The 10,474-nt window shown below is 40.7% G+C and overlaps 2 protein-coding genes across 2 annotated transcripts in view; both read left to right on the top strand.

Moving 5' to 3' along the window:
• The first annotated feature begins 1,087 nt into the window (after window positions 1–1,087).
• Window positions 1,088–3,923, top strand: LOC128454920 (peptidyl-prolyl cis-trans isomerase FKBP1A). Its single transcript, XM_053438517.1, has 4 exons — window positions 1,088–1,206; window positions 1,297–1,344; window positions 2,411–2,523; window positions 2,978–3,923. Exons 1-4 carry the CDS (start codon window positions 1,170–1,172, stop codon window positions 3,107–3,109), a joined length of 330 nt encoding a protein of 109 aa, XP_053294492.1. The 5' UTR covers window positions 1,088–1,169; the 3' UTR covers window positions 3,110–3,923.
• Window positions 3,924–4,821: 898 nt separating this feature from the next.
• The window catches only part of LOC128454981 (plexin domain-containing protein 2), a 7,315-nt gene continuing 1,662 nt past the window's right edge, over window positions 4,822–10,474 (top strand). Inside the window, exons 1-11 of the mRNA XM_053438601.1 lie at window positions 4,822–4,918; window positions 7,017–7,237; window positions 7,613–7,756; window positions 8,039–8,108; window positions 8,502–8,624; window positions 8,718–8,833; window positions 8,914–9,013; window positions 9,122–9,217; window positions 9,410–9,491; window positions 9,967–10,027; window positions 10,133–10,367. Of these exons, the coding sequence (XP_053294576.1) occupies window positions 4,822–4,918; window positions 7,017–7,237; window positions 7,613–7,756; window positions 8,039–8,108; window positions 8,502–8,624; window positions 8,718–8,833; window positions 8,914–9,013; window positions 9,122–9,217; window positions 9,410–9,491; window positions 9,967–10,027; window positions 10,133–10,367 (1,345 nt within the window). The remainder of the gene's footprint in view (window positions 4,919–7,016; window positions 7,238–7,612; window positions 7,757–8,038; window positions 8,109–8,501; window positions 8,625–8,717; window positions 8,834–8,913; window positions 9,014–9,121; window positions 9,218–9,409; window positions 9,492–9,966; window positions 10,028–10,132; window positions 10,368–10,474) is intronic.

Raw genomic sequence — 10,474 nt, 5'->3', positions numbered from 1 at the left:
ATATTTGCAAATACTGCCAATCATATAACAACTCAATTGAGGAATAATTTGAAAAGCATATATGATTTGTACGAAATGCAACGTCTTGTGATAACTTGTCTTAAATTGCTTGTGTTATCTTCGCTGTAGAGCAAGTGGAAACATGAACACTCAAGAAATCTTGTTGAGGTTGTTACCCCCGAAGAAACTGAACATTACAAAGAGATGAGATCACATCTGCTCTGCCAAACGTGTTGTGGCAGAGCTGAAATTACATTGTAATGTACAGATGGGTGCACTTTAACTTCCAACATTGTGCAACATAACATAAGTAAATACTTCTACAAGCTGCGGGAAACATTAGAATGTTTCTGGACCTGCTGAACAGGCTTTAAAGATTTACACTATACAACTCATTTGGACTGTGAGTGGCTGGCTCCACTGCTGACGTTGATCCTCCTACATGAGCATGTTATATAACAGTGTAATACAACACCCACCCACACATATGAATGCATCGAAATCGACAGGGAACAGGTTTTAAGGTTGTTGCTGGTTTAGATGTGGGTGTGTTGATAGTTTCCTGTTAAGCAAGCAAACATTTTTTTACAATAACTAATCATATGTTTTGTTGTACAATCTGAATCTGTTAAATAACCAGTACTTATTGGTTTTAGTGGAGAAATTGGACAGTTAACATTTTTTGAGCATAAGAGCTTTAGTGCTTACAGTTGGAGTTGAATAAACCGTGTGTGTGTGTGTGTGTGTGTGTGTGTGTGTGTGTGTGCGCGTGTGTGTGTGTGTGTGTGTGTTTCTTGGTTATATTAGTGATGTCAAAATATAACATTCAAACAGGGAAAAGGTCTGAAATTGAAACAACTGGACGAGGCACAGCAGATAAATCACAGACCGTGGGAACCTAGCATTTAATAAATCCCTCTACCATATCATAATAATTATATTTGGTTTATTATTATGAATTCTTTATTCATAAATTTTGACCTCGCGTGAATAGGAATCCATTGTTTTATTGTAATAATCGACAGTGAGGCGGAAAATGGGACTCGTTCCAAACTGTGTGTCTCTCTGTGAACCACGCGGGTCACGTGACAGCTCCGTCCTGCAGCGAGCGCTCATAAGCTGTGGAAGAGTCCAGCTGCTCGGTCACATCCACATCACCGAGGAGAACAATGGGAGTCGACGTCGAGACACTGAGACATGGCGACGGTGAGGATCTGTTTACAACTGTTCAATGAATCGATATGTTTCTTATCATTATGGATCTGACCGTTCTAACCCCACGCTGTGTGCCTGTAGGGAGGACTTTCCCGCAGAGAGGACACCGGGTTGAAGTGCACTACGTCGGTAAGACACGATCCGGGGCTCCTCACTTCTTTTTTTTATATTTATATATTTATATATAAACATGTTCAGGTCGAGTCTGACACTTGTGCGTTTGTGTTTTTTAATTATCCTGTGGGCTGAGGCGAGGCGAGGATATATATATAGATGGGTGGGTGGGTGTGGGTGTAGCTTCGGGTTAGCTAACGTTAGCTTAGCACGGACGCCGGAAACGAAGGGTGGTGGTGGTTTTATTTATTTAAATTCAGCTAGCCGACTTCCGTGAAGCTCACTGGGTCACACGACGCGTTTCTTTTGCGGTTGAATCGGAGCAGATCGTCGGATGGAGCCGAGTTAGCAGCTCGCCCACATTCCACACCTTGCACTCGGCTACGGCGATGCTAACGGTCCTAGCTTCTGCGATGCTAACGGTCCTAGCTTCTGCGATGCTAGCGGTCCTCATGTCTCTATTATTCACTAATGCGGTAAAGATGTTCAATCTTCGCCTCGTCGGATCGATAACTAGTAATCGAAACTTGAGATCTGAAGCGAAGCCGCTCAGCTACAACAGTAAATCCAACCAAGCTGCATCAAACCTCACAGACTGAGATATTAGGCCCCTATTTTTTTATTATGGAATATGGGACAAGATGGTGAATGTCCCTTGCATGTTAGATGGTTTTGTGCCAACCAGCAGCAGATGTTGTGGACCTTAGTGTCCTCAGGTTTTTCTGCCTATGGATCACAAGGCACCTTCTTCTAAGACAGGCCCACCACAGGTTGATCAGACCAGGGTGCATGTCCCTGGCAGCCTCGGGCCCACCTGGGATCCTTCCCTCTTTTTTTAGATCGAGATCCATAAATGATTTACTGTTGATGGTGAAATAAGTTTGAGAAAGGGAATACAAATCCTGATACGCATCGCAAACTAAATGAGTTCTTCCCTCAGTTTCTCCATACAACATCCTCTGCTGATCCATGCAGTCATGTTTTTTTTTGGTCTTTGTATCCCTTAACTGTGGTTTACTATCTATGCATTTAAATGTTTTTATTTTCATTTCCTAATCACAAAACACTTGTCGTTTCACAGGCACGCTGACCAACGGAAAGCAGTTCGACTCCTCCAGGGATCGGGGAAAGCCCTTTGTTTTCAAACTGGGAATGGGAGAAGTCATTCGTGCTTGGGATGAAGGTGTAGCTAGGGTAATGAGATGAACTTTAAAAATTACATTTCACTAAATTGTTGACTTTTCCACACCAAGATTAGTTGTCAGTGGGATTACTTCTCCGCCTATGCAATTGCACTGGGTGACCTGAAATGATGGTTGAAGCAATGTACTTCCTGTGCAGGACTTGAGCGAGATACCTGGACGCCCTCTCATAGTTATTGATATTAGAAAAGAATAAGATGCATAAAGCTTTGCTCTGTGCAACACAGGCTTTAAATCAGTCTCTTAGCTCCTTTCTTAGGTGCAGGACCAAAATTCTGTTATTGCATGACGGAATATATTGAACCTTGTGTTTCTGGGCTGGTGTTTTAGTCGGTGCATCGCCTTCTCCATCTCTGCTGCAGTTATTTTGATTTAATTTTAAATGTGTATTATAGGTTTATAACTTGCAGTTTCCTTTTGTAACTTTTTCTTGGCCTCCTCCACAGATGAGTATTGGTGAAATGGCGAGGTTGACCTGCTCGCCGGACTACGCGTATGGCAGCGGTGGATATCCTCCCGTTATCCCACCAAATTCTCCTCTCATCTTCGAAGTGGAGCTTCTGAGTTGTGGATTTTAAATGTTTAAGATGGTGGTTTGATCTCAGTTTGTTTTATTGTTGTTTTTGCATTCCACCCACATCTGAGACAAATAACTGTTTAATTAAAGGTGCTGTAAGTCGCATTTACATTCATGGATAAATCATGTCAAAAGTAATTTTCATATCATTGATAATTGAGACAATGTCTGGACAAATGATCATGCTAATGGTTATGTTGAGATTAAAGGAATAATCTATTATGGGAGACATTCTTCTTTACATTCGTTCAGTGAGGTAATGAGAGGTGGCGGTGGTGCACCTTGCCATTGGTTGCCACTTGCTTATAAAACAAATGAAGTGATGTGAACAGATAATCGTTTTCAATATCATTTCTGAAGCACAATCATGAACATATATCTGGCTTAAAGCATCTGAAAACCAAAGTGGTCTTAAGGGAAGTTTTGTGACTCACCAAACAGACATTAGTACCATTAGTCATCTCCTGTGATCTCTGACAGGAAGATGTCTCCCACAATGTTGACTTATTCCTGTAAAACGTCCAATGTTTTTAAACCGGCAGGATTGATTTGGCCTTCATTCTTGTATTTCCTGTAGAATCTTTCACTTTGTCCTTTAGGTGTCACATAGCACAAATGTACTTGAGAGCAAAAAATTAGATGAGCTTCAGAATCAGTGATCCAGTGACACTTAACACGCGTTGGCAGATTCCTGTCTTCTTAGCGAGCATCTTATCTGCTCCTAAGTATTTATTACAAAGTCTTAAAAATTGTAATGATTTGTAATGTCACAATGCTAATGTCACGCCTTTTAATAAAAAGCTTATTTGATTTTACCTGCAAGAATTTTTTTCTTTGAGTGATTAATTGCTTTTGAGACCTAGGAGCTCGACGGAACGGAACAAGACATTCATTCTCACTGAAAACAGTGAAAACTTTTGTCTACAATAATACGATTTTAAGAGCAGAAGAGTTAACAATTGAATAAAATGAAACATGACTTAAATTGTGTTTATATATACCATCTGCTAACGAGGGGGAGGCAGACCTCAGTGTGTCTCCATTGTGCTCTGGTGGCTGGCTGTGTTGTCGGTCCAAAATCCCACATCCATGTTAGTGGATGGAACATGGACCAAACTTTCTTTTTTCTATAGTCTTCTATTATCGTTTTATTCTTCATTTCTTTTATCTTTACTATTTCTTTCTCTTTTCTTTCCCCCATCTTTCCTACCTCTTTCATTCTTTGTCCTGACTATAATTTCTTTCTTTCTGTTATTGATTCATTCTTTCTTTTCTCTGATCACTTTTTTCTTTACTATTTCTTTCTTTTTGTGTTTTCTCCATCTTCCCTTCCTCTTTCATTCTTTCTCTTCCTGACTATAATTGATTATTTCTTTATTTTTCTTTCTTTCTTTCTTAAAGAAAGATCGCCATAAAAAGAAAATATGAAAGAATACGAAAGAAATAATGAAAATAGAAAGAAAGGATGGAAAAATATGGAAAGAAAGGTTGCTGTCGTGATGTGCAGTAATCCGATACTGTGAATTCCCACGCCCAGTGAACGCCTCCTCCCTGTGGCCGCAGACTCGTCTTTCTGCAGAAACTGAAGAGTCGCACAGATGAGCTGCGAACATTTGAAAACTTTAACATGGACGTTAACGTGAGGAGAAAATTCACGTCAGGACACAAACGCTGTTGTGCTTTTATTTAACTTCTTTATAAGTGAGAGGGAGGATGATGATGAGCGTGAAGAAGACTCTTCATCTCATCACAGGGCTCATCCTCGTCTTCCAGTTTCAGTTCAGCTTCAATAAGATCAAATCTGCCACTGGTAAGTTATTTAATCTCTATCTCTCTCTATATATATATATATTTATGTAGAAACATGTAAATATGTGTGTATGGTTTGTTTGACTAACGCTGGAAAATATATCCAAGTGTTATCTAAGAAAAATATATTTAAAGCCACGTTTTTTATTCATCACTTTAAATAATTCAAATGAAATGTGTTGATCATTATCAATGCACCAACTACAACCTACTAAAGCAGCAAAAAATACATTACAAACATTAATTCAAGTAATGTTGATGATTTGGATAAAATTACTGTTTATTATAAAATTATACATTATGATGTTATACAAGTATACTTGCTTTAAGGAATCGCAAAAATATCCTGATTATGTAAATGTTCAGTACAGTGTTGTCACTTTATTCTTGGCTGAGTGACACAATGGGAAATAGCGGTGAAATAAATAAATAATCCCTTTAACTTATGACACCAGGGAAATAAATCATAAAATTGGCTGTTTAGGAATCTAATGCTCTTCTGTTTGTGCTGGGACAGGGATCCCTCACTCTGAAGTTACTTTACCTGCTAAAAGCTTTTTTAGTTTGGTAGTTTTTCTTCGCTCCAGTTCAGGGTTTAGGGAAGAGGATCCTGACAATTTAGATTTGTGAATACAGGCTTTACAAGTACAGCTCGATTGATTGATTGGAATCATCTGTCTCCAGAGAGAAAACTTGACTCCTTCACCAGGTCTTTTTCATTCTTTACTTTTTGACATTCTCTGTTTCAATTTTTTGCTAATTTCTTTCTTTATTATTTCCCCCCATCTTTCCGTCCTGTTATTCTTTTTCATGACAATCATTTTTATTTCTATTAACGACTCATTCTTTTTTTTATTCTTTCTGATTAATTGATTGATTGGCATCCTCTGCTCTATCTTCTCCACCTCTGCACTAATAAGACCTTTTGTAGCCAGGCTTGTCGTGAGGCCCCTGGAGCCACAGGGCCGTGCACGCTGAGCCAGTCAGCACAGACACAACAGCCCCTGACTGCTGCCCTGCCCGGCCTCACATGCCTGCTCCTGGAGCTGCTGGTGTGAAGAATGTGAAGCATGCTTTCACCCTCCGCTGTGAAGAGGGAGGTCAGGATGCTCTGTTGTCACTGGCGGGGGCAGGATGACAGGACGCCCGCATGTTTGTCCACATGGCCCCCGCTCTGGAGTTGTTTATGTCCTGCTGCGTGTGTCAATAAGACGCAGGAATCCAGTTTACTGATGATCGGGGACACATTCTGTCTGCACAGCTGATATTCCCTCACACGGGTTGACCTGTTATAGCCCCTAAGTAGATTAAAGATTAAAATAGTGTTAATATCACAGAATAATAAATATATGTGCCAGGCTTTTCAGGCATTGCACAGCAGAAAGTGTTTGCATTCTCTATCATTTTATTTCCTTCCAAGGAGATTGTGTTATTACCTCTGTCAGTTTGTTTGTTGGTTTGATTGTAAGATTACACATAAAACTACTGGAAAGGTTAGCTTACACAAAGGTTGAAGGATGTGGTATGTGTCTGGAGAGAAGCCAGTCCTCTTTGTGTAGATCCGGATCAGAGGGTGGATCCAGCAATTATTCTTATTTTTTCACTTTCTTTAACATTGCGCAACTTTCACAACATTTATATGTATTTCTTAGAGAATCACTCATGGATCTTGATGTAAAAATGTCTAGTGGACTGAAATATATGAATTTGTGCAATTTGGTGCAGATTAAAATAAAAATTGGTATCTAGCGAATTTATATGTTGTTTCATGAGGGGACAGTTATGCACTGTACTGAGTTCCAGTGTAGTTGCCTAACAAATCTCTTAAATTATGTTTTTGTTGTAAGATTTGCTGTTTTCTGTAATTGGAAAAGCTGCAGTCATGAGAATTGTATGAATTGTCTTGTGGTTTTAATGGTGCAGGATTTGTGAATTTTTTGTGAAAAATTGTGTTGAACCTGTAATGTTACAAATAATGTATTAATGTATCTGGTATTTGAATTTTATTGTTAATTTATTTGTATTGGTTCTAAGAAACACGCAGTAAGACAATAATATGATCCCAGTGCTAATTTATCTCCCCCTCCTTCGTCTGTAAGGGGTCTACCGCAGTGACACGCAGGGGCTGCCTGCTCCAGAGGGACGGCTGCATGTGAACATCGGGAGTCACAGGGAGAGGAAGTGGGCGTCCAGGCCCCGGTCGGGGGCCCCTCGCTGGGCTGCAGACAAGAGGGGCCACTACAGAGACCAGCACCAAGCAGAGGAGTCAGATCTCGACCTGATGATGGAGGAGAGGCACGAGAACTCGACACAGATTGTGGTACAGTTACTATCCAGCCAAGACACGTAGAAATCAGATGGTGAAAATCTATTCAGGACATCATTTGGGGAACAGTTTGAAAAAGACAGTTTAACTGTAATAGAGGGGAAATTAATGCATGATGGGAGTTTTGATGGAGCATTTGTGTTTTATGTCTTGTTTAAAGAGATTAAAAGGGGATTTTAATCGTTAAATTCACCCCAAAATGTATCCTGGATTGTACGATTATATAGTGAAATATCATTTTTTACTTAGGCTTGTTTTTGAAAGGTAATGAGAACAGATGGAAAATCGACTGTGCTCCAGGCTTCGCACACAAGGTAAATAAGAAAGACAGATTGGATGTAATGATTTATAACTCAGTTTCCTCCACAGGACACTGATCACGCCTACTACACGTCGAAAATCTACGGCCCTGGAGACACGGCAGGTAAAGAGCTGTGGGTGAACATCGATGAGATGGAGGATGACGAGTGGAAGGTCCATGGTTTCCTGTCCAACAACCACAGACAGACAGAGGTAAAAATGAAAATCTCTCTGCGTGGTTGAACAGGAGAAATCCGTGTTTTGTCAAAATGAAAGAGGAGCTGTAGAAACATTAGATGAAAACCTCGACTTGTTGGATCAGAATTTACCCTCAGTCGTTCAAGTCAGGATGGACGAACTGTAATGAATGTAATGAATAATGGAACAAAAATTAATGAATTCTCATTTAGCTGCAGTAAAGTTGTATTTTGAATGTTCCATGGCTGATGTGTGTCCAGTGTTTCTTGTGATGCCTTCACTTTGTTTTGCTGCCAGAGAGTGAATCTTTCCTTCGACTTCCCTTTCTACGGACAAATACTCAAAGAAATCACCGTGACCACTGGAGGTGAGTCACATGATGTCTTTCCTCACTGTTACAAGACGAGCTCTGAGTATATTGTTGTACTGATAAATTATACAAATTTAGATTTTTGTATTGTCTTCCTTTCAAAGTAAAGTTGCATTGATGATTGTCTTTTGAATCAGCTCATATACAACCACTCTATCTCCAGCATGAAGAAAATCCTGAAGTTCAGGATGTGTTTGAAAACTGCAGCAGAAATGAACCTGCACAAATAAAGACAGAAAAACTAAAACGACAGTCAAAAGAGCACAAACCTTCACTGAGGCCCAATTGTCCCAATCTCTGAGCCACACTTCCTCCTCCTCACCAGTGAACCATGTCTGAATGAAAACAGATGAACATTTGATGCAACCTCTGCATGTCCGGTTCTTCCAGGTTTCATTTACACAGGAGATCTAATCCACCGGATGCTCACAGCGACTCAGTACATCGCTCCCCTGATGGCCAACTTCGACCCAAGTCTTTCCAAAAACTCCTCCGTCTGTTACTTTGATAACGGTGAGAACGCCAGAACCGTCCTAGTTGTCCTGTTGTGGATCTGCTGCAGATGTTTGACTGTGTTGTGCATGTGGGTTCATGTCGACTCTTCAGGAACTGCTCTGGTGGTTCAGTGGAACCGGATTCAGCTCCATGACTTGGCTCTGGGGACGTTCACCTTCCAGGCCGCTCTGCACAGTGACGGGCGGATTGTCTTCGTGTACAAAGAGGTGACTTTCCTTCTCTTCTTCTTCGTGCTCTTCCTTTAATGCAGATTAAGTTTTATACGTTCGTTATTTTTCTTTCATAGATTCCTGTTGACATCAGCGACATCAGCACCGGGAATCATCCTGTGAAAGTGGGATTGTCAGATGCTTTTGTGGTGCTTCATGAAATAGAGCATATTCCCAGTGAGTGGCACATTTGTTACTAAAATCCTTTTTTTTTTCGACTTATCAAACAAAATGTCAGATATCAACAGGAATTAATGACATAATGTCCTTTCTGACACGTTCCAGATGTCCGCCGGAGAACCATCTTCGAGTATCACAAGGTCGATATCCTCAAGTCCAAAATCTGCAACTCTACATCAGTGGAGATGGTGCCGCTCCCGAGTAAGTTTCTAGAGAAGATCCATTCATTTTTATGTTTATTCTAGAGTTTTTTTGATTTTACAAAACTGGAAACAGAAACTGAAAAGACAGTTTAGCTCTACACTGCAAAACCTTCAGTGAAAACACATTCAGGTTTAATTTTCAGGCATTAAAACTGTGTTTCTTCATCTTCACTGTTCTCCTTATTGCCAGCGTGTCTCCAGTTCTCCAGCTGTGCTCCATGCGTCACTTCTCAGATTGGCTTTAACTGCAGCTGGTGCAGTCGGCTGCAAAGGTAAACTGGAAAAGCTCACAGAGCACATACCAGTGAGAGGGCCGCGCATTCCTCAAAATGTCATTTCACGAAGCACAAATCTGCAACCGTTGAAATACGAGGATGAATAAATCATGGCTGAAGCTATGAAGAATATTTGGCCATTGTACATGTTGTCAAAAACTATATTGAATTATTTACATTAAAAACTAAAAATACCCCCCAAAAATGTCTTTTTACTACATGCTTTCTTCTTGTATTGGAGCATAATTGTATTAACAGTATAAATGATTACTGTATGATCATGATTATTAGGATTATTAAGATGATATGTTTATAATGAGAAGCTTTCCTCTTAATAATTTATGTAAAATCCTTTGAGGCTTAATTCAAACTCATAAATGTTTATATTGTGATACTATATTTGGATCCAGCACTGTGACAGTACAGTACTTTGTTTACCTCTTTGTTAATAATTATTTGCTTTCTTCCTCAGATGCTCCAGTGGTTTCGATCGGAACCGGCAGGACTGGGTCGACCTCGGCTGCCCAGAGGAGGTTCTCCTTGTGTTTACATTTAAAAAACACTTTATTTACATTATGACTTTATCACATTTCTCTTTGGTTCTGCACAAATGACCTCACTGATGCTTCTCCTTCCAGAGGCGAGATCCCCGGTGTCTCCGGATAGCAGACGTCACAAACGTCACATCTCCCCCCCTGACGCACACGACCACCCCGGTCCCAGCGACCGCGGTGGAGCACAGGACGTCCGGCGTGACCTCCGACCCCCTCAGCAGGACGCCCTCCCTCACCAGCCCCTCAACGCGCCGTAGCAGCAGCACCAGCAGAAGAATAATGTCCACACCACAGCCTCCCACCAGCAAACCTGCAGACGGTAAACTTGATCACCTCTGAAAATGTTGTTTATCTGATTTTAGATGGATCCCAGGTCATGGATGAATGTTTGTTGTCGTCGCACAGCTTCCACGCCCACTGTGTTCT

The sequence above is a fragment of the Pleuronectes platessa genome, chromosome 13 (assembly GCF_947347685.1).
Source record: "Pleuronectes platessa chromosome 13, fPlePla1.1, whole genome shotgun sequence".
Classification (NCBI taxonomy): domain Eukaryota; kingdom Metazoa; phylum Chordata; class Actinopteri; order Pleuronectiformes; family Pleuronectidae; genus Pleuronectes; species Pleuronectes platessa.
This window is presented reverse-complemented; position numbering and strand designations above follow the sequence as displayed.